The following is a 24475-nucleotide window of genomic DNA, read 5'->3' as shown; positions in this document are numbered from 1 at the left end:
AAGGTTAAATTTAATTTACATAAATTAAAATTAACTATTGAAAAAGCTAAACAATAAAAATTTCCAATAATTAACTGATGCATAAATTAGTTTTAACTTTCGATAAAAATTTAACTTATTTTATTGGTGTAACTTACAACAAATATTATGCCATCAATAATTTTATATAAAATGAGATTTTTTTCACTAATGTGATGCTTTCTAATTCATTCTCATCTAAAGTTTTTTTAGTATGTTTGGTCTGGCAATGGGTCTCCATAATTACATTAAAAAGAGAAAAAATTAGAATCACTATGACTATTGTTGCTTGTTGCTTCATTTGTAGGAATCAAATAACTCATATATCTTATTTAATCAATTTAAATAGATTCCTTCACTGATTAATAGAATTTAAAATTATGTAATCTTATTAATAAAAGTAAACATGTAACATATTATATTGTAATAAAATTTATTACCTAATAAATAATTTTTTAAAACAAGATGAAAAAATTCTGAGGCCTTAGATTTTTCTAAACCTAAAACATCTCCTTCATTAGCTTTGCAGTTGCCACAACATTGATTGAACTTGAAAACAAATTCGGAGCATTTCATTGTTGCCCTGTCCCAAATCCACAGTAAAAAAAGTGATAGGTGCGTCCCCCATCGTGCAAGTGAGGGTCACTATCTATTCTCTTTTCAAGCAAGTGCTTCAATTAAAGAGATATGATATAAAACTAAGAATACATCCTGTAGACTTTAACCACAAGTACAACTATTGCAAAAGTTTTGATCCAACAATTCATTGCTGCTGAATCCTATAAAAAAAAGTTACAGGGCACTCAAAAACATCACCCTAGACTAAAAAGTCTAATAATTGCATTATGCATAGACGACTCAAAATAACTATATTTACATTACTACTTTGATCTAAACTAAATAAAAAGGGGAACCACAATACTTTGAACATGGAAAACAAACTGAACAAGAAGTAGGTTACAACACATGAAATTATTCTAATAGAATAGACCAAAGGTGGAGGTGCCGTGAGACTCTTGTGCAAAATTTGCAGCAACTAAGGAATCTAACATAGTGACCCAATTCTCATCTTCTTCATCCTCTTCCTCTCCAGCACCAATTTGGCTCCACTGAAGTGTAGTATTCTTGTCAATTTCGTCGTTCCTCGCAAACCGTCCTCTGATGCGTGGCCTGCTGTCTGCCAATGTCTTCCTGCAAGCATACTGATTCCATGCCAGAACAAAATAAGTTAATATTTTCACTGTAATTTTTTCATAATTAATTAGTATAGGGGTGGACCATTAAAGACAATAAACATTGCACTATGAATTGGTGGGTATTATAAAGGGTATATGGTTAATAAATAATTCTAATAGTAACGCGTTTGATTGATCCTGTTCTCCAAGATTAAGATTGCTAATAACCTTCAAGAATAAGACATAATTCGTGGGAAGATTTTCATACTTGACAAAATTCTGGACATGTTGTAATACACTAAAATACAGACATCTAAAATCACAATTTGGTGTAATCTTTTGTATGGCCAGGAGGGGACTTTCAAGCAGAACGTGAGGAGAACAAATTGTCAAATTCTTGTCCTGTTATATTGAAATGTCTCACTTCTTTTTCAAATCAGGATTTTGTCAAATAGATTATCTTTTTTACTGTGTCTCTTAGGTCTTAACTTTTAATTCAACCTTGGACATTATTTCATTTTTAATGATAGATCATGACAGCGGTTTTACTCTTCATAGTGTCGCCCACTATATTCTTAGATTTGTGGTCCTTTTGGAATATATATTTTAGTCTACACAAGTTTAATTGATGCTGCCCAGGACTTTATTCACAACAGTAAAACTTTGAAAGATACTAAAAGTTTGTGTTTTTTTTGGAATATAAATACGTTTATGTTATAAAGTTTAATTGATGTTGGCCAGGTAGGACTTTATTCACTACAGTAAGACATTGAAAGGTACTAAAAGTAAATATAATAAAAATAATGTGTTTCTGTGTGTAAATATATAAATAAATAGTGAAACCTTAATTTTCTTGTTGAAGTTCCTCTGGTTCCTCTTGCTTCTGTATCTCTCAATTCTGACTTTCTTCTCCTCTGGGCTATATCGACAGGCTCTGCTCATTCCTTCTATGATCATACTACTTTCGCTCGATAACGGACTATCCGAGTGATGATTATGTTGCATTCCATTAATCTTCTGTATAAACGTCACACGTTATTAAAAACAAAAAAAAAAAATATTGTACATAATTAAAGCATATTGCAACAAATAAAAAAAATCCAAGTTTTTCGAAACATAATAAAAATGGAAGTATGCATAACCAAAAAGAAATAAAGAATCTCACTGACCTCGTTGACATAAAAGTCTAAAGCCTAAAGTATCTAATAAAGTGATAGTAAACGTTATAACCTAACCTCAGATCAATTAATTGAACAAGCGAACTGATGCAAGCGTTACACTACTATTGTTTTTTTTCCTCAATAGTTTAAATGAATCCCTTTCATTCTCTGTTATACTTCTTATCTCTGTCTATAAAAACAGACCCCTGCACCCTCAAATTAGATTGTTAGAATGGTTGTGTCGCAAAATTTGACTACTAATCAACAAAACCTTATGATAACAATTTTAAAATGACGGTGAGAAGCATGTGACCATGCTACAAAATGATATCACAATTAGTATAAGTTATTCCAGTTTAACCCGCTATGATTTTGAGTTCTAAGCTCTAATACGGAGTTACATTAAATATTTGAAGAGAAAACTTTATGATGTGATTTAACTCGACTAAAAATAACTCTGATAGAGGATACAAGTTGTTTCGTTGTAAAAAAAAAAGAGTGAAGGTGTACCTGGAGATCACCAGTACTGCAAACTCTCCTAACGGGAGCATCGACATCGGAGTCGAGCAGCTCAGCAAAGAGAGCAGAAAAGGGATGATGGGTGCCATTGTTGTTGCAGTAGAAGGAATGGGAGCTAACACTCCTCTGCATCAAGTTGGGACTGGGCACAGAAGTAGGTGTAGGTGAGGGTGATCCACCGTAACTGCTATAGCCACTGCTACAATTACTATTGTAGTAGTAACTGGTCTCAGAATTGTTGAGTTGGGAGAGGGTCTCGAATTCAGTGACTTCGGGGAAGAATGAAGAAGGTGAGGGAAGAGGTGAGGGAAGAGGTGATGCAGTGCTTGACTGTGCATACATGGTGAATGAAAAGGGAAGGAGTCGGTAGGAAGTGGAATTAGTGAATTGAATGAAGATAAATGGTACACTACCAATGTCTAGCATTTAAACACCTGTGAATTATGCCCACCGTGACACCCTAAAATGTCCCACAAATTAAAAAATTTTAATATCTTATTAATCAATGTCCTTATAATAATTAAAAAAATTAAAAATAAAAATAAAAATATAATTATAAACAATACAATTTTTTATTTTTAATAAAAATATTTTTATCATAAATTTTTTAACTACATTTCAAGCCCACTTATTACCATTTGTCAAATTCTAATTACTATGGGATGGGATGGGATGGAAGCTGAGTGACGAGGATGATGACGTAATCATTTCATGGAAGTAGGGAAAGCTTGACCTTCTGGTTGTTTGTTTCTCTACTCAGCCCAGTCATAGGTGGGAGTTAGGTGATGGCAGAGGTAAAAACCTAAAAATATAAAGTTATTAAAGATGCTTACAATTAGTTACAGTCAAGATATTTCATCCATGCAACTTGACCTGTCAATTAGTAGGGTTTTAGGTAAGAAGATATTATTATAATTTTAAATTCCTACCAATTTTTTTTTTTACAAAATAAAAAGAATTAATAAATATTGTTCCTATTTGTAAAAGTGTTAGAGGTAATTACTTCATATTTTTTCCCGAGGTATAAATGGCATGATACTCGAAATAAAATGTACAGATATTTTAAAATATTTTACATACTTATCAATAAATGATAAAGAAATAATTGTGGACTTTATTAAAAAATCAAAAGTAATTTTAATACAAATTAATACTATACCAACAAGGTCTAACATAATTGGTAGATGATTAATTTTCTTAAATATGTTAGCATGAGTTTGATTTTCTGATTATAAATATGAAAAATACATTATTGGAGAGATGGAACCCACATGAAAAAATATTTATTTTTATAAATTAAATTTATAATAAATAAATATACGTGAATATATAAAATTTATATAACATTTTTAATGAATATTTAAAGGTGATATAAGGTTATTTTTTAATATTTATAATTTCTTTAAAAATTATTGAAATTTAATTTAGAGATAAAGGCAAAAGTTGATAGATTGAAAGAGATAAATATGTAAAGAAATATAAATGAAGAAAAAATTAAATGGTTAAGAGATAATTGTTTTTACTAATTGTGAAAATAACGTGTGAAATATTCATACAAATGAGAGAAGGGATAAAATATTAAAAATATATAATTAAGAGAGTAAGAAAAGTGAAGTATTGTAATTTATTATAATAAATGAAGTAATAATAATATTTTTCATTTGCGTGCTATTCTCTAAAATAAGAATAAAAATAGAGAAATTATTAATAACATTTATTAGTAAGAATATTTTTTTTAGGTTTAATTTAACTTTTGGTCTATTATATTTCATTATTATTTTATTTTGGCAAGTTAAATTTAAAACATCTCATTTTGGTCATTTTATGTTCTCAAAATGTTCTGATTTGATATTTTTTTTAGAAACATTAATGTTAAGTTAATTTTTTACTTTTAAAATAATCAAATTTAAAATAAGGATCACTAAAAATCATCTTTGTCTTTATTTTATTCATATTTACCTTCCTCTTTAATATTTTTCAAATTCACATATCATCTAGGGGTCAAAGCATATGTGAGTCACCCACAATTTCAAATTGACCTAAACAATTGAATTGAGTAATTGTTATATTCAGATCAGATCTAGCATCGTGCAAAAAATTAGACCGGACTGATCCGACCCGAACCAATTGTGGACTCGAATTAAGAAAAAAATTATATAATTTTATAACTGGTTTGATCCAACCCGACCCGTTTCGGGAAAAAAAATTCAGTGACCGAACTGCACTCTTTTGATCTCTCTTGCGTCGTCCCTCATTCTCTCGAATCTCGATCTGTGACTCTCGTTTCTCTTGCGTACATTGAAACTTCCTACGGGATTGGACTCGATCGCCAACTACATTACCAGCAGATTCACTCTCTATCACTCACTCAATCACTCGTAGGGATCATAACACAACCACGTCTCGGGCATTTCGAATTTATCAACCAAATCAGGTATCGGAAAAAAAAGTGTTCGTGATTGTGCTACATGTTTTCTTTAATTTAAGTGCCACTTTCGATCAATGGTTTTCATAGTTTCATGATATTTTTTTTCCCTTTTGAGTTGTGCTTTTGATCAATTTTTCTGTTTTGTTTTTAATTTGTGCTTCGACGAAATTGTGACAGGGACTCAGGGTATGATTGAGATCAATGATGTTGTGCTTATTAAGTTTCAGCGAATCAGTTTCTGATTTTTCACTTTTGTGCATGTATGGTATACCTCTTATCTGCCGCAGGATTGGGCCATCTTCTTAAGTGCTTTACCTCTTCTCTACTTTACCTCTGCATTTTGTGTGTGTAGACTCTGTTTCATTCTTAGATTGTGTGATCTGTTGGATTTTGGCTTCTTTAAATTTAATCATAACGTAGGTAGAAATAAATGATACGAGATTGTTTACCACATCACCGATTTATATCAAAACCCAAGCTAGTCATTTTTTGAATCCTGAATCTCAAAACACTTTACTAAACACTTGTATTCACTATCCAACATTATTATTTTTTGTCAGTACTGAAACAACAAATTAGATTCCTACATATATTCTTCAAGAAAAAAATAATTAAACGTGCACCCCAATTGAGCACTTTAGGATGCTTCTCCTTGCATCTTGGTGTTACAACAGCTTTCAATGCAGAGTCATTGCAGCAATGACAGCTATTGAACAAGCTTTTGATCATGGATGACACTTTTCATCAAGCAGTTGCTTCCCATTACTGATCAAAACTGGTGAGACATAATTGGTGTATCCTTTCATTATTATGTGCTTGACTCATTTTTAGATTCTGAGATAACAACCTGCATGTACCACTGTACTCAAATTGAACCACATAAGACCATTGCATTTTGTCGATCATGCAGAATACAAAAATAACAGAACAAAAATTTGGAGCATGATATTAGCTGCAGAGAACAATGCATAGCAGTGGTGGCCAGGGATGTCGCAAAAATATGAATCCTGACTCCTGAGTAATACTTAGGACATCTTGATTTAGTCTTCAATGCTGTTACTGCTTTTGGTGTTTTCATGGGCACGTTCAGAATGTTTATGTTTGTTAAAGAAAATAGTAGTAACTCACAAGATGATAGAAAATTCTCTAATATAACAAACTCATGGTTATTAAAAACTATTAATAATTAATCCCCAACTAAAACAAAACTTGGTGACTTAGCAAATTTGGTTATTGCTTCATGCAGGGCTGTTAAGGTGTGGCAAAAATTGCAGGCTCAGGTGGACAAATTATCTGATGCCAGACTTGAAGAGGCCTTCTATCAGAACACAAAGGCCTTGCAATCATTTCAATGTCTTGATGCTAACACATACAGGTCTGCTACCTCCTTAATTCTGTTTTGGTGGCTTGATTAGTTCTTTCAGGTTTCAATGGTTTGGATGATGCATATTTTGTTACTCATCTAGATTGTGACAAAATAAATTAGAGTCAATTTTAGGACCAGATTACAAGTTATGGTGCTTACTTAATTCTTTTGATATATATTTGGCACTGACAATACAAATGAGCATAACTATCCATGTGTTGAATTTTGCTCAAACAGAAACTACCCAAAATTATTAGTTTTTTTTTTTATACATTCAAAGTATTTCTTGTTTATGAAGAACATGTGTAGATAAACAGGTGATTTGCATGAGTCCACAAGAAAGTGGAGCTGTTTCTTAAATTTAGGTTCTCATACTGTCCTACACTTTGAAATGGTTCAGCTGATGGAATCAGTTATTCTTATTCAAAATAGGTTGAAAATACTATTCATAAACAACCGTAAAAAACACTTGAGTTTTAGACAACAAATACTTCTTTTTCTGAATGTTTTAATGAACTTTGGCAAATATCTTACTGCACTTTGGGTTGTGGCAGAAGAAGTATGATTCTGAAAGCAAATATCTTACTGGCTAAACTTCAATTTTTAAACTTTAAAGCTGCCCCATTGCTGGATCTGCTGGTTAGCTCAACTTGGTAATAGTTACTGAATTCACTGTTATTGAATTCTATTGGAAATATATATTTTGCTTGTTTTGTCCTTTCCAAGATTCATTTCTTACTTCTCTAGGACTTTCTTTCTAAAGTCAGTTTAAAGAAATGCCTCTTCTGCATTTTATTTTCTGTATTAGCAAACAAAGCACAAATAATATTCAGAATGCATTAGAAGAACTTATCACAAAAAAGTAAAATTTGAAAATCAATTCAAAACTAGTTTGGCTTGGAAAACAATTATAAATTGGTTCAAAACCAGTTCAGAGCTGGTTTTCTAAAACCATTTCGGTTTCAAATCAAATTGCAAACCAATTCGCAAATTCGGGTTAAAAATCAAACTGTTTAAACCAATTTGGAAACTAGTTCGGTTTGGTTTTTTCCCGAACCGGTTTTTGCACAACCTTAGTCAGACCCGAACCAAACTAATCAAACCCGTTGAGTTTTGTGTTGGGTCACAAGTTTTAACATCTGAACCTAGGCATGGCAATTCTCCCTGTAGCTCGGGGATCCCCGCGGGGACTGTCCCATTCGGGACCTGCGGTCGGGGAAAAATTTCCCACGGGGACGGGGATGAAAAACCCCCGCAACTAATTCAGGGACGGGGACGAGGGCTATGCTCCCCGCCCCGCAAGGTCCCCGTATCCCCACGCATATAAAATTTTACTTATGTACTCTCATAACTTATAATATGTATAACATAAATATAAGGGTTAATATTGTATTTTACTAGTAAAAAAAATATAAAATAAAATTATCATATATATAAGTAATACCTCATCATTTTTATGTTTGTGTGATTTTATTACTATTATTATTGATTTATTTTGGTATTTTTAGTCATGTTTTAAACTTATAATTAAATCTTAAATTTATTATTGTTGAGAAATTGAGATAAAACAAAAAAATTGTATTTTTTTTTATAATTTTTGACATTTTTTAATGTAAAACGGGGTCCTCGCAGGTCCCCGCGGGGAGCCGGGGGATGGGGACGGGGCAAAAAATACCCCCACCAAGGGGAGCGGAGACGGGGAGCAGGGTAAGGTTTGGGGACGGGGAGTAGGGGAATACTCCCCGCCCCCGTCCCGTGCGGGTGCCATGCCTATCTGAACCTGCTAAACCGTTGACCCATTAATTTGTATTAAATTATTATTGTTATTGTTGTTGTTGTTGTTATTATTATTATTATTATTATATGTAATATATATATATATATATATATATATATATATATATATATATATATATATATATATATATATATATATTTAAATTTTAAAAAAATCAAATACTATTGACTATTGATTACATAGACTTATTGATTTGAATTGAGTAAGCATCGATGTATCCTTAACCTTCAGGATTAAAACGGCAAGGGTTTTGTTGATTAAAACCACTTTAGATGAACTTCTAAAAATATTTTGAATCTATTTACAAAGAGTGACATCGTAATGGCTCATACTCATTGGTTTTGGTAGAAAAAAGTGTTTGAAACTCATCTTCATTATGTTTATTGAAACTCCTTATCTCGAATATGGTATGCTTAATTTCTCATCCTCATAGATAGATAGATAGATAGATAGGAATCAATTGAGTAAGGTGTGACAACATCACAAAATTTTCTTTTTAATAAAAAATCTAACAAGAAATAGTTGTGTCTGATTCATTTAATAAAAATTTTAGCTTATAAAAAATATTACATGTTAGAAAAAAAAAAAACAAAATTAAATGTTTTGACTCGTTGACTCAATCCAACCCAAACTGTTTACAAACGGGTTGGTTTATGTTCAGTTTCATTTTTTTTTTAGAAAATCGATCCAAACCAATCCATTCAAATTTGATTGGGTTGGATCATGGGTTTGACCAAACTCAACTCAAACCAATCCACTTAGACGCCTAACCCCAACCCTCTCTTTCTCCATCAAACACCATAGATCCCAATTTAAATTGAACTCAAGCTTTAATAAAGTGCTTCAAATTTCTGCTTGGGAAGAGCTAGCCAATTGCCTAACATGCAGAGGACATCCACATAACACCATCATCCCATTACAACAATTTAAAAAATCATTTTTTATTCTTCAATTTGTGCTTCAAGGAAAATCCACAAGAAGAAACTAAGGTTCTATTAGTAGGTTGCGGTGGGATCAACTTGTGACTAGTAAGTGCAGGAATGGTGAAAGGCCTATTAGTAGATGGGAGGAGATGAAGACTGTCATGAGAAGGAGATTTGTACCTAGCCACTATTATAGGGATTTGCACAGAAAATTGCAAACTCTAACTCAAGGTTCCATGAGTGTAGAGGACTACTACAAGGGATGGAAATAGCCATGATTAGAGTCGATATTGAAGGAGATTGTGAGATAACTATGGTCAAATTCATTGGAGGTCTAAAGAAGGAGATAGTCGATGTGATAGAATTGAGCATTATGTGGAGATGGAGGACTTGTTGCACAAATCTAAAGAAGGATGTTTCAGAAAAATAAGAAAAGATAAAATTCATTGGAGGACTTGCTGCAACTATGGTCAAATTCATTGGAGGTCTAAAGAAGGATGTTTCAGAAAAATAAGAAAAGATAAATTCTTGTAACAAGGAAACAACCTCACAAGGCAAAGAATAGTTAAGATCTTTAGTAAAATAAACATCATTGTACATGAGTACAAGTAGTTGCTCTCTAGCCACCAAAGCACTATCAACTTCTTTTTTCTTTGCAAATGCACTCACTTTCTTATTTTTTTTCTTCTTTGTCTTCTTTTTTATTCTTTTCTTTCTTTTGCTCACTCTCATTTTTTTTCTCTCTTTTTCTTGAATGCTCAATTGTTCTTCTCTCAACTTACACTCTTTTACAATTCCGATTTGATCGACATAGGCCTCAGCAGGCCGGAGAGGCGCTAACACAATAGTGCAATTGTTCAAAACAAGAGCATATCTATTTTTGCAACCATCTTGTGTAACCTTTCTATCAAGTTGCCATGGACACCCTAGAAGTATATGCCCAACATGCATAGGTACCACATCACAAAAAACTTCATCCTTGTATTTACCAATGGAAAAAGAAACCAACACTTGCTTGGTCACCCTTATGTCTTCACAATCATTCATTCACTGAAGTCTATATGGATTATGGTGCTTTAATGTGGGCAAACCCAATTTCTCAACCAACAAGGTGCTAGCAACATTAGTACAACTTTCACTGTCAATGATCAAATTGCATACCTTGCCTTTTATGTGGCATCTTGTATGAAAAATATGCTCATGTTGTTCCTCATCACCTCCTACCTTAGGTTGCATGTTAAGAGCACGCCTAGGAACAAGCACATCTCCATTTACAGGTTCAACAACATCAGCATAATTGCAATCCTCCAATGGTGGTATTTCATCATCATTTGAGCTCTCACTCTTTATGACTCCATTATCCAGCAATATCATAACTCTTTTATTTGAACATTGAGAAGCAATATGTCCAACTCATTGACACCTAAAACATTTGATATCACGAGATCTAGAAGATGGATTAATTTTCATTTTACCTTTAGGTGCAACAAATGAATTTTTGGACTTAGCTTCGCCTTTTGACTTTGTCACAAATTTGTTGTTTTGCCAATTTCACTTCCGTGAAGAAGTGGAAGCAAATTTGGAAGTACTCTTAGCTTTCAATTGCCTCTCTACTTGAATAGATTTGTGCAGCAAGTCCTCCATCTTCACATAATGCTGTAATTCTACCACATTGGCTATCTCCTTTAGACCTCCATGAATCTGGCCATAGTCCTCCATCTTCACATAATGCTGTAATTCTACCACATTGGCTATCTCCTTTAGACCTCCATGAATCTGGCCATAGTTACCTCACGGTCTTCTTCAACATTGGCTCTAATCATGACTTCCCACCAAATACTAGTATAATTGATGAATTCAACAACAACTAGTTTAACCTTTCTCTCCCACTCCAAATACAATTCATGATCATTTTTACCTTGAAACGTAGGGATTGTCATCTTAATGCTCCCCAAATGATTATCTCTTCTTGGTTTGCCTCTTCGCCTTCTTCTATGACTTATTGCATCTAAATACTCATCCTCCTTCTCTTCTTCTGAAGTTGATTATCTACAACTTCTAGATCGGAATGGAGATTGCAAACTATCCAATCTCAAGTTTAAAGCTTGAAATTGTTCATTAACAACTTTAACAAACAACTTGAGATTTACTCCTTCTCCACTCATAATTAAAATTGATGCAAGAATTGTGTTAGAAGTGATCGTAAATGGACAAATAAATATCCTCACACAAATAAATTACTCTTTCACGTGTTTACCCTCAATATTTTTTTTCACTCATGTTTCACTCTTTTTGGTTTTCCCCCTCTAATAGTCTCACCACTCTTGTCTTTTATCACTCAACTTCTCCTTATGAGCTCTTAAGTAAAAACCTTTGGGGTTGATTATACACAACAAGACACAACAAGTGTTCAATGAGAACTTAGTGAATAAGAACAAATAGAGGACAAGGAACAAGATATTTAAGAAAAGTGTTTGTTTTTTCTTGTTTTTTTTCTTTTTTTTTTCTCAGCACTTTTTTTGCACGAAATTCAAATTTGAATGCAAATATGTGATTGGACAAATCCAAATCTAGTATGTAACAAAATTTTGGTTCCAAATTTGAAAATCAAATTCAGATCCTAACAATTTCAATTATCAAAATCTAGATTGTAGCAAAATTTTGACTCCAAATTTGAAAAATGAATTTAGATCCTAACAACTTTATTTATCGAAATATGAATTGTAACAGAATTTTGGCTCCAAATTTGAAAATTGGATTTTTTTTTTTTTTACACAGATTTTTGATAATATGTATGAAAAAAGAAAATAAAAAGATATTGATATTTGATAGAGTTCAAAAAAGAAAGATAGACCTTAAAGAAATAAAACAAAGGAAGATGAAATAATAATATAGAATTAAACAAATGGCTAAGAACAAACAAATGAATAAACACACAAGAAGAAAGAAAATACAAATGATTAGATAACACCTGATTTCAAGAGCCAAAATTCTAATACCAAATGATAAGATAACACTTATGATCGTCTTGAAAACAAGTACAAAAAGGAAGAAACTTGACCCTAACTGCGACATGCCGGTAGAACTTGGCTAACATGCAAAGGACATCCACATAACACCATCATCCCATTACAACAATTTTAAAAATCAAATTTTTTATTCTTCAATTTGTGCTTCAAGGAAAATCCACAAGAAGGAACTAAGGCATGCGTAAAGTATAGTAGTTAGTGTTTCTCGGGAAAAATGTTCAGGCTTTGTGACTCTTTGCCATCTCATCAACATCAAGTTCCACTTCCAACACTGGTGTATACTTTCACTTGCTAAAATAATTGGTAAAGAGAAAGTAAAATACATCAATAATCAATGACTGATAAAAAAAATTTAGTTCACTTGTTTTGGACATGACCATGTTCTACAACACTTCACAAGCAATATATGACTCTACCTACAATGTCTGTCATTTGAACTAAACCAAATGTTTGGATGAGTGGCAAAAGACCTCACTACAGTGGCGTTGATGGGGAGAGGGGCCTTGGCGAGATTGGTTTTAACACCCTTATTCTATAAAAGAATTACTATGATTTGTTTATTTAAAATATGCGAAAATATTAAATAATTCTCTTAAATACAATATTCAATTATAAGTAAACATCTTTGACATAATAAACACTAATAAGATAATTCATAAGAGATAATAATACTCTGAAATAGAATTTCTAGCATGTTGGTGGCGTATTACTTACATAAAGTAGTAGAGTAAAGTTGTTTGACAGGGATAACTTAGGTAATGACAAACCACCATAATAAAAGTATTAACCGAAAGGTAGTAAAAGGTGCTACATTCAAATAATTGTACTAGATCTATCTGCCCATGTATACATCAAAAAGTAAAAATCTAGTCATAAAGGATGAATCTTACTTACTATCCATCACCAACTAAATCACAGGCTCCAAGCTTCTTGGGCTCTAAGCCCCCTAAGCTCTAAGCTCCACAAGCTCTAAGCTCCCGTTGGAGGTTTCCCTTCCGACTTTAATATCATAAAGACCATCATCACATCATCCTTGTATGGCACATTCCAATGTGACACAAGTAATTTAGACTGCACCTCTACACACAAAAAGTTGTGCTATCTCCATGCATCGTTGTGCACCATTGTCCTTTGTCTCATGTCGAAACTCGAATCCTTTCATTGTCGGTGTCCAAATGTGCTTTACATCTCACTTGTGTCGTAATGGGATAAGTTCCATAAGTTGTTACAAGGTTCATCACAAAAGTACCAAATCATTACTTGTCTCATCACACACAATTTCACTTCAAGTACACAATCATTGTTCAAAGAATAACATGGAGTAATGAATCTTTATGTGCTTCCTACCATACAATTATCACATCAACAAGTTATTAAAATCTTATGACATTATTCACTCCTTTCCAAGTTCTTCATTCTCACAATATTACTATCAATAAACTATGGAATCTTATACTATTGCTATTATGCATTTACATTCATACATATTCGAAATTGTTTCCCTATTGCTTCCACTTCGAGTCTTTTGTAATTGTTTTGCTTGTCTCAAGTTTGGATTCCACTTCTATTCATAACGCCCGCACTCCATGGTGTTGTAAGCTTGTCTGTATAATCTCACTTGAAGTCCAAGCTAAGTTATTATGTCTCCATTGTTCTTTATTTGCTCGCTTCTAACTAATTGAGGATATTTCACTATAACAAAATAACACTACCATTTTCCTTTAACATAATTTCTTTCAATCAAACTCATCTTTTAAATTAACATTTAGGGTTTGGCCCACAACCCTCAAATTTCATTATGCAAAACACACAATATGGAAACTAGCAAATGCATATAGAAATTTAAAACAATAGTGTCATATATAGAAATCTTTGGCCTTACCCCAAGCACTAACATAGAATATATCATAGTATCACAATAATAGAATTATAAAATTAATCACAATACCATCAATGGGACATATGGCTTCCTTCAAAAGGACTTCTACTTCCCCAGTGAATGTCTTGGTAGAAGATATGATTTCTTTGAATTGATGTTTATTCGTCTTTAAGTAAGCATGTAACTCAACAAGAAATTTCCTTACCTATCCAATTTCTAATGAATCAAGATAACCATTCGTTCCGGTATAAATAGTTATTATTTGTTCTTCCATAGTTAGAGGAGTTGATTGGGATTGTTTAAGCAATTTGTGCAATCATTTACCTCTTACTAATTGATTTTGAGTAGCTTTATCGAGATCAGAAGTGAATTAGGAAAAAGCTTCTAATTCTACGAATTGTGCAAATTCTAATTTTAATTTACCAGTTACTTGTTTCATGGCTTTAATTTGAGCCGCCGATCCAACTCTGGAAACGGAAATACCTACATTAATAGCGGGTCTGATTCCAGCATTGAATAGATCGACAAATAAGAATATTTGGCCATCTGTAATGGAAATTACATTAGTAGGAATATAAGCTGAAATATCTCGCGATTGAGTTTCAACTATTGGTAAACATCATATTTCCACAAGCATAAGACCATAAGATTCATACATTAATTCATAGCTTCACTTCAAATCACATGTCATAGAAACTATTACTTCATTTAATAATCATCATTCACTAACTCTTCATAACTTATCACTTCCCTTGCCCTTAATAAATTTCATATCAACTTAGCTTCATAATTTAACTAGCAGCAAAGGTCACAATAGGACATTCAACACAAGGGCCATTTTGTCCAATTTATAGTGATTTCATTTCTTACTCAAAATTTATGTTTTATACATGAAATCATAAGCCCCAAATGTCTATTTTTTTTAATATAACTATAGCTTCATCACACAAAGTCCCAATAATTTCCAGTACCAATTTTCATGTAACATGTCATTGCAGCATATTATAAAACAACTAGTATGCATCATTTATGACACTTAACCACTTAGCCAATCAATTTTCTAAAACCCTAAATCATTATTTACAACTCAATATTGGATTCAAAACCATTAACAAACAATAAGCATGAGAAAGAGAAGAAACCCCCAATACCTTGAAGTAGGATTTGAAAATTACAAAGAGAAAGAGCATTAGCACCTTCTATCCAATGAGTTTATGCGCACGAGACATATTTAAGAGAAGAGAATGAAAAAATTAACTTAGAAATTGAAAAAACAACTGAAATTACAAACTTTCCCCTAAGAAATTACCTCTAAGCTTCACAAAATCTCCTTCAACCCACACAACCCAACCTCCAATGCAAGAGAGAAAATGAGAGCAATTGCTCCATTCCCTCTCCATAATGGTGCACACCCCTAGATACTCTAGGGTTGTGTTGCCTTATGTAGTGGGTCTTAATCCCATTTGAATTGAGCCAAATTAAGTTAGGTGTCCTACCTGAATCCTAAATCCCTTATTAAAACTTCATGACACATAATTCAAGTCTTTTGTCACTCTAAACCATAGTTATTAAAATCAAATCGGTCGGGCCAGTTGGATCATTTTGACCAAGACCCGATGTCCAGGATAGTCCGGTTAAGGTGTAAGATCGTAAATGAAAACAACTCGGTTTGACACGATCGACCTTAGTGAAACTCGGTGACCCAGACCAAGTTATTTGACCCAGTTGAGATTTTTGTTTTCAGTTCCAATAATGTTAAATTGTGAATAGCTAATTATCGAATGACATATATTATGCTCCTATAATATATTTTTATCTTGATAACAATATATAATAACTAATTATTATCATATTTATCAATATATGATGTAATATTTATAATGTTTTATACATTTTCACCCAACTTATTTATGGTTATCTTATAACTTTTGTTTTTAATCCTGAAAAATAAGAGTTTGCTTAGTTATTTAATGATAATACCCACAAAGTAATTTATTGTAATAAATGGTTATATAATATTTATAATTTGATCAATGTAATGAATTTAAATTTGAAGTATAAAAATATGAATTGATCATATTTTGTTATATATATATATATATATATATATATATATATATACCCGGTCAATCGGGTCAATGGGATCACATTTTGTAAGTGGCCACTTGGCCTTCAAACCCACTGACCGAGTGTCTTGATGAGGTCAATGATTGTGTTAGTTTTCATAACATTGTAAACTATTGTAAATGCCAATATCACAAGAATGAGAGGGGTTGCATTGTGATTTAACGTAATTGTAAAAACTTTTTCAAACCAACAAAGTTTTTCGTCTATAATGATAACTTTGTAAGAACAGATAACAAACTTTATTACAAGAACACTTTGGATGATGAAAAAAATGAGTCCGTGAAAATGCAGAATATCCGCAAACGATTGAAAAACAATTCAGACCCAGGGTCACTAAGTTTCACTAACTTTCACAATTTACATGTATTATATCACGACACTTCTGGCTCTTACAAATCAAACTCTACCCCAAGTTTCATCAACACCTAGTATTCTTTGTTTTACCAAGTCATTGTTGGCTCTAAACAAATCAAAAGAATTTATGGTTAAGGATTGCTGAGAGACTAAAACCAAGTCTTATAGACACATAAACAAAAACAACACTTAGTTCTTTTCTCTGAGGGTGTTCTAGGTGTTTTGATAGTTTTTTCTAATTTTACAAGAGTATACAAAGAGTCTTGTTGAAGGAGAATAGTAAGAATTAATTGCGCGAGATCAACTACTTTGGTCTTCAAAGCTTCTGGTTTATAGGCCTCATCTTCAAGTATATGTTGTCTCACAATGGTAAATCTTCATTTGATTTTCGTCTAATAAAAAATGGTCGTTGGTACATTTAATGTGCATCATTTCCTCATGCAGAGAAATATTTGTTTAAGGCTTGCATGTATGAGAAATTGCAACAAAAAGTAACATCTTTGTGTCAGAGTAGGTTCTACATAGCAGAGCTTTCCTTTTGATAGTGAAGATGACATATTAGATCTTGACTTCATTTATTCTTCATAAGATTCAAAAGATCCTAGAAGAATATTTCTACAAACAGAATCTCAGACACAACATAATAAATGAAGTTTTAAAAGTTATATTACATACGACGACAGATCATGACTTTATCTGCCTATTATCTGAAAATATCATACACAAATGTTATAAGGATATCAGATGTTAGATTTGGATGACCACTTTTCACATCTACATTGGATTTTGATGATTAACAATAAATATAAATTATTGAAATTTTAATAAGTTTATGACAAGTGAACATGATTGATGTTATTAAAGGACTTAATCATAATCTACATGTATCATCCACACTCAAAGAGGTTAATGCTCGGTTAAATGTTAACTAGCGTCCAATGCGCTAAAACCAAGAGTGTTCATTTGTGATATTAACCAGTGCTATACACTACATATTATTACCACTTAGGTCTAGTTAGTATGAGATTTGTACACTCTCACAAAGCAATCAACATAATTTGAAAATATTGTGATAGTCGAAAAAAGAAAGTACATGAATTCTCTTTCGTGAATTCTTATTTTGTTTCTCTTTATTTGAATTGCTAAAATTTGAATTTAAGGAAATGATAAAATGAAAGAGAATAGAAGGTTTACAAGAATATTCCTATTGGATTGTTTTCATTAAGTACAAGGAGCATATGCAACTGTTTGTACTTTTACGCAAATCCTCGCAAATCAGCGAATGCCATGCAACCTTATCTCTCAGTGTGAGACAATGGTCTTTTCAAGGAATCAACATTGATCTTGTAATGGATCTTTTATTGAAGTCTATAAAAGACAATCTCTACTCAAAAAAAGGATAATGAAAAATTATTACGAATATATCTCTGAAGAAAAACTCTGCTGAAATCATTGGACGAATGATTTAAGCTTTCATTTGTTTATCCTTTGCTAAGCAAAGTTATCTTGTATTTGATCTTTATTGTCTATCCACTTATTGAGCATTATTGAATACTTGTATTCATTCAAACTACTGTTTGCAAAAGACAAGAATGACTTAATGTTAAACAATACTTGGGTTTCATAGATTCAGGGGAACTCTAAGACAATGTCAGAAGTGATATTAAGAATACTTGTATAACCAGGAGTAACATGACAAAATACTTGTTTGGCAATCAAGTTTTGATTAGTGGAACCCTTTACTGTTGTGTAAAGAAGTGGAAATAGCTCAGTTTGAGTGAGCAAGTATAAATCAAGTATTTCTACTTCTCTCCTCAATGATTTATTAAGTATTCTCTTGGCACTTTGTGTCATTTTTTTCATACCAAGTATTTGCTTGAAAAATTATTCTAAAGACTCTACCTTATTTAGTCGTTAGACGATCAAACTTGGTTTTATTAAAACCTATTTTCTTTTCAATGGACGACTTATCATACACACACATATATATGATAAAAGTTTTAAAAATCTATTATCTTTGATTAATACACTATTCAACCGCACTTCTAGTGTGATTGTTGTTATTTCATCATATGCAAGCCACATAACATTTTACCTTTGTATTTGTTTACATTTAATCAAAATAATTAAATGTCTTGATTCGTCTCTAAGATGTAAATGTTATTTTGACTCAACAACTATTATTTCTAACTTTAAATAAATCTTTTTAATTAACTAAATTCTCTTTTTAATGAGTTTTGGTCATATTTACCAATTTTCCATTAATGAGTTGACAAAGTCAATCTCTTCTCATTGATGCTAGTAGTCTATGGTTAACCTTGTTGATTTTTCTCTAATTTCTACCAAAAATGATTTTTTTTTCTCATTTTTCTAATCTTTCCTCTAACCCTAATCTATTATAACTAATAATTTAATTACTTCCATACTAAGTTATTATTACTATTATTTCTAATAGTAATATTTTTAAATTCCCATAATTAAATTTTTGGGATGTTACACTGGCAAGTTTGACCGGGGAGGAGTGGTCGAAGATGGTCGGGGATCCACATCATTGTATGCTAGTCGAAAACCCAAATGTGCTTCACAAACCCAAATAAAACAACACCGTTTTTGTGCTTGTTGACGACAAGGGGGGCGAATACCACTGTGGCTGTCAATAGTGAAGGGGGGTGAATTGTGAATAGGGAGGTCATGTACACAACGACATAGTGACTTGGGGTTTTCATGCCTGTTTCTTTTATTTGTCATATTTTTCTTGAATTTTGTTTGTACCTCTCTCTGATTGGATCATGAGGATGAAAGGGGGAAGGTGAAATCCATGTGGGGTGGTTGGGATCTAATAAAACTTTGATGCTTTGAGGGTTTGGGATGAATGGGTATCTTGTTAATGTCGCTATCAGAGAGTTGTTGCGGTGGAGGTGTTGTTGGGTTCAAGTCTGCATGGCAGGGAAGAAGGTCGGCAAAGATGAATTTTTTAGTGGTTTTTAATTTTTATAATAAAATAAAAATAATAATATTTTTAGTCATTGCTATTTTAAATTAATTATTTTAAAATTAAAAAATTAATAGAATATTTACGTTTCTAATGAAAATCTAAACAAAGAATCAAATCAAAACATTTTGAGAACATAAAAGATCAAAATAAGATATTTTAAATTCAATGTACCAAAACAAAATAATAGTAAAATTTAATGGACCAAAAATAATATTATTTTTTTTCATGTGTGCTAGAGTTAAGTGAGTTGGGTCAATCTATTTTGATAACTTTAAGAATTTATGATAGAATTTACATATCATTTATTAATAAAAAAATTTAATAATTAAGCTTAAGTCATCGCTGGTGTGAGCGAAAAATACTACCATATGTTTATAACATTATTTAATTGAAGTTATTTATTATTGAAGGATAATATTTACGTGTCACCATTTGAATAAAGAATTTCTAAATAATCCTTGGCTTCTAATTTTATTCTAAAGTAATTAATAATTACAATTTTTATTATTCATATTATAATTATTAATACTTTTACATTTTACTTTAAGATTTTATATCCATTTATAAATAAGTTATTTTCTCATTATAATATATTTTAATTTTATTTTTTTATAAGCACACATTCTTTTAACTTTTATATATTATTATATATAATTTAACATATTTCAATTTAATTTTAACAATTAAGATACAGGTGATATACTAGTGATCCCACAGTAACTTACACCCTGTCTCTGGTGGTGGTACACATGACCTTTGTCAAACAAGCTTTTCTCTCTGCATGACCCATTAACTGATTTTTGTAGGTACTCACAAGCATCCACTCATCAGACCAAAGGATTCTCAAGACTAAATCTACACAAAAAAAGAAGTCATTCGCCATTACTTAGCTGGACTTGAATAACATCCATCTTGTACAAGAATCAACTTGTACACCTCTAATGAAGTTGAGGAAAGTTCACGAAATACATGGTACTTTATTTTCCCTTTTATTTCAATTTAAATGTGAAAAGTATCAGAAGGTCTACTCTGAAAATAATTCTCAGCAACTTGGGGTTCCTGATGTTATTAATTGATGTCTCATTAAATGGCTAGACTACTGCTTTCTTATTTTATTTTATAGACAAATATTAGTCGGTAAAATATTAGTTTTGTTAGCCGTAGGAATTGAATTTGTGATCTTTCCGTCCTTTCCTTGTTCTTTAACCATTACCTTTCTTATGATTTGCATACGGAAACAGTTTCTTCAATAAACTCAAGTGGGAACATAAATGGTCATGGACCAGGCCAACAAGCATGAAATTTATATCAAGGTAGGTCCAATAGAATCATCCATAATCTACATCCCCTAAAAAAGTAGCATCTACTTTTCTTTGAACAAAATCAGAAAATTAATTGCCACTTGGACTTGAATACACACAGTTGCATGAAGTTGAATTGTTACCAAAAGTGACTAATAACTGAGTGTAAAATTTATAGTCAGTTGGTCAATAACCAGATCGATCTCAAACTTTGAGACAATTGGCAAACTAGAATTTGGACGGGTAGTCCGGGAACAATGATCAGAATATTGCACCTTAAGTGCAATTGATTGTATTTCGAGGGTTCCATCCATGTTACACTAACCTCGATACACCTTTAGTCCCCACAACACGTTCTGCATCTGCATATAACCCTTTTTTCTATGAGTCACTTCCGTAGAGCTCATGCAACTTGAATTGACAACTTGGTTTTGCACATTTACCTCGTTTCATGTGCTGATCTAAAATTAACGTACTTGTGGCTCTGTTTTACTAGAGGAAATTGATGAATAGACACTGCCATTATTGAAGTCCTTGTTGCTGATATATCTTTTCTTCCCTTCTTTGTGCTTCAAATCCTGCATTTTGATATAAGTCAACCCTAATAATAGCAATTGAAGCATGGTGAGATTGGATATCCTTTAGCAACTGTTTTTTTTCTTCTTTTTTTTTTTTAAAGGAAAGTGAATTTTTATTAATAAGAATAAAGGTTATATCATAGCAGCACAAGGAGTGCATACAATATATCTTCTAGAATGCATAAAACCACACTTAGTCATACCCTGTGCTTTTAATTCACACAAAATAACAGCTTTAAGCCTCATCCCACAGCACAAGATAATAGTTTCAACTTTCAATCTGTGCCAAGTTAATTCCAAACCAGGAACAGCAAAGTACAGTATCGCATTGTTGATTCTTCATCTAAGTCCAAACCTTTCTTGCCCACACATTAATTATCTCTATCTCCTTTAGCAACTGTTTACCGAAAAACTTTGATATGAATGACTTATTAATTTTTATTAGATTTACGGTTAAATAAGTTGAAATATACGTAAGTTGACCTATGAACTGCTGCATTAATTGCAATAAGAAAAAATAAGTCATCAGTGCAAATGTTCACGATCATTAATTACCATAAACATTTGTGCTTAGCAATTATTGTCGTTTGATTCTTAAATCTTAACCTTTGATTAGACAACCTCAAAAGTTACTTCATAAACAATAGACAATAATTTCATTATATATAAAGCCTTTTTACTGGATTAAAAATCATAGAATTTACTCTTCTCTTTGGTATCTCCCGAAATCTTCTTAGTACATGTCTAAACCACTTTAATTTGCCTCCTGTATCTTTTCCTCAATAACATGACATTTGATAATTCTCATTGAATAACAATATAAACATTTGTTTGAAAAAGCTTTAGGCAAAGTGTGTTTAGGACCTTATGTCGGTTAGACATGGCAACGGGGCGGGGCGGGGGCGGGTTTTAACATACCCGCCCCCGCCCCCGCTTCACTGTACCCAGCCCCGCCCCCGCCCCCAAACCCGTCGGGGATAAAAATTGTACACCCAGACCTGCCCCCAACGGGGACGGGTTTCCCAGCCCCGCCCCAACCCCACCCGCGAAAATTGTAGTAAAAAAAATTATTTTTTTCACAGTAACAAAAAGAACTAATAACAAAAGCTTCTAAAAAACCTGTTTAGTGAGAAGATAATTAAAACGGGTTTCAGGATCCTTCTCCATATATACTTGCTAATTTAAGGGTAAAATAAGGGTAATTTGGTAAATTCGCGTATACGGGTGCGGGGCGGGGGTGGGTGCGGGGCGGGTGTGACTACCCCCCGACCCCGGCCCCGCATTAAAACCACGGGTTTTCCCCGCACCCGCACCCAGACCCAGTTAATTCGGCTTTTCCCCGTTAAAATCGGGGCGGGGGCGGGTGGAACCCGACGGGTGCGGGTTGTGTTGCCATGTCTAATGTCGGTTGACTTTTCATCAATGTTACATCAAAAGGTCAAATAATATTCTTGATTCATAAAAGCAAATCAATTGCATGTGATTTTTTTTTTTCAATTTCATTTTTAAGAAATCAGGCCTACATGAATTCATTTACTTAATTATAGTATTTGACCATTATTGAATTTTAACATATTTGGATACCCTTTGAAATTATGGTGACTACTTCAAAATCACAGTATGATCATAATTTTTTCAAAGCAACTATATGCTATTTCACATTCACCGTGATTTCATAATTGAGTTTGGCTCACCTTACCGCCCCAAACATGCTATTTGTGAAATCAGTGATTCTCAATACGAATGAAATAACAAGGCGTTGAAGAGAAGAAAAGAAAAGAATCTTGGAGGAGCACCGGCCTAAATCCTACTATTATCTAATGATGTGGTGTTTCATTTCATATATCAAATGGAACACGGGACAATTGGAGTGGGGCTTCTGCTTAGATGGAAAGCTGAACCTTCCCAATGAATAGTGGACAACGAAACTAGGTATGGCCTAACAAGGTCCTTTTGTAGAGGTTTGTGGGCTCTTTTCAACACCACAAACAGTTTCTCCACTCACTTCACTCATTCATTTTGACTTTGTTTCCACTGTGCTAATATATATGTTCTTTTTTTTTCTTTATTTAAATTTCAGAAGATTCTGATGTAGCTTGACGATGATATTTACTACTATAAGCTGATGAGAAGTAAATATAATAATCGCTTGATAACGTTACTAATTTTCAAAGAAGACTTCTCTGTAGATGGAAAAAAACGAAAAAAAGTTAACTACAGATGTCCATATCCTCGCTGATAACTTCAATTCCAGTCCACTTTTTTTTAAAAAAAAAAAGAAAAGAAAAAGAAAACTTGTTTTTAATAGATATCATGAATTAAAAATATTCATAATTGAAAAACTTTAAAAGAAAATTGAGTGATGTATCGTGCGTCTTAGATTTGCATAAACGGAAGTCTGAGAAATAAATAATGGATTTTATAGTGGAACAACAACATAATTTTCCTATGGAGAAAGACAGGAAGAATAACACCCATACCGTAACATCAATCAGACACCCTCCACAAAGTAACACGAAATTCTTGAATAATAGTAATGCCAATGCAAAATTTAAAACTGAATTCTGTGCCAGTTGCTAGAGGATATTTTTATAGATGGGTGCATTTGTCACTAACAAGAGGCTTACTTCAATGTCTTTTCCAATTACGGAGATTGAGGCACCGAGAATTTTTTAAAAGGGAGCTAACAGAGATAGAATGCGACGGATCGAAGAAAATGGGAAATGGATAGAAATCAAATCATTACATTTAAGTTTAACCAGTCATATCTACTAGGCCCTAGCTATCTCTTTGTCACTTGTGACATTAGCTAACTTTAATAATGG

The 24475-nt window shown here is 32.5% G+C and overlaps 2 protein-coding genes across 13 annotated transcripts; one reads left to right on the top strand and one right to left on the bottom strand.

The window, feature by feature from the left end:
• Window positions 1-568: 568 nt before the first annotated feature.
• Window positions 569-3269, bottom strand: LOC102661609 (zinc finger protein CONSTANS-LIKE 3). Of its 2 annotated transcripts, none has more exons than XM_014767468.3 (3): window positions 2864-3269; window positions 2037-2207; window positions 569-1220 (listed from the first exon to the last, which is right to left on the bottom strand). In XM_014767468.3, exons 1-3 carry the CDS (start codon window positions 3212-3214, stop codon window positions 996-998), a joined length of 747 nt encoding a protein of 248 aa, XP_014622954.1. In that variant the 5' UTR covers window positions 3215-3269; the 3' UTR covers window positions 569-995. The 2 variants fall into 2 exon arrangements, with proteins under 2 accessions (XP_014622954.1, XP_006598034.1); XM_006597971.3 differs by having other exon boundaries at window positions 573-1220; window positions 2037-2210.
• A 1797-nt stretch (window positions 3270-5066) lies between these two features.
• On the top strand, window positions 5067-24247 carry LOC100805302 (uncharacterized). Of its 11 annotated transcripts, XM_026125738.2 has the most exons (6): window positions 5067-5306; window positions 5478-5560; window positions 5987-6078; window positions 6547-6675; window positions 7221-7319; window positions 20578-20895. In XM_026125738.2, the coding sequence occupies exons 3-6, from the start codon at window positions 6032-6034 to the stop codon at window positions 20669-20671; spliced, it is 369 nt and encodes a 122-aa protein (XP_025981523.1). In that variant the 5' UTR covers window positions 5067-5306; window positions 5478-5560; window positions 5987-6031; the 3' UTR covers window positions 20672-20895. The 11 variants fall into 11 exon arrangements, 6 of the variants coding, with proteins under 6 accessions (XP_025981523.1, XP_014623622.1, XP_006598031.1 ...); XR_005888615.1 differs by adding exons at window positions 21013-21084; window positions 23379-24247 and having other exon boundaries at window positions 5067-6675; window positions 20578-20743; XM_014768136.3 differs by lacking the exon at window positions 5987-6078 and having other exon boundaries at window positions 20578-20897.
• Window positions 24248-24475: the final 228 nt, after the last annotated feature.

Source organism: Glycine max, chromosome 15 (genome assembly GCF_000004515.6).
Source record: "Glycine max cultivar Williams 82 chromosome 15, Glycine_max_v4.0, whole genome shotgun sequence".
In the NCBI taxonomy this organism is placed as follows: domain Eukaryota; kingdom Viridiplantae; phylum Streptophyta; class Magnoliopsida; order Fabales; family Fabaceae; genus Glycine; species Glycine max.
The sequence above is the reverse complement of the archived record's forward strand: the minus strand, read 5'-3'. Positions and strand labels throughout refer to the sequence as shown.

What these genes read in the sequence shown, in the direction of transcription:
- LOC102661609 (XM_006597971.3), bottom strand. Translation starts at nt 3,214, where the DNA reads ATGTATGCACAGTCAAGCACTGCATCACCTCTTCCCTCACCTCTTCCC. An exon ending in GCAGTACTGGTGATCTCCAG is followed by an intron (nt 2,211 to 2,863) that starts GTACACCTTCAC and finishes ACGTTTATACAG; the next exon opens with AAGATTAATGGAATGCAACA. An exon ending in ACTTCAACAAGAAAATTAAG is followed by an intron (nt 1,221 to 2,036) that starts GTTTCACTATTT and finishes GCATGGAATCAG; the next exon opens with TATGCTTGCAGGAAGACATT.
- LOC100805302 (XM_014768136.3), top strand. Translation starts at nt 5,502, where the DNA reads ATGATGTTGTGCTTATTAAGTTTCAGCGAATCAGTTTCTGATTTTTCA. An exon ending in GATTTTTCACTTTTGTGCAT is followed by an intron (nt 5,561 to 6,546) that starts GTATGGTATACC and finishes TGCTTCATGCAG; the next exon opens with GGCTGTTAAGGTGTGGCAAA. An exon ending in CTGCTGGTTAGCTCAACTTG is followed by an intron (nt 7,320 to 20,577) that starts GTAATAGTTACT and finishes TGATTTTTGTAG; the next exon opens with GTACTCACAAGCATCCACTC.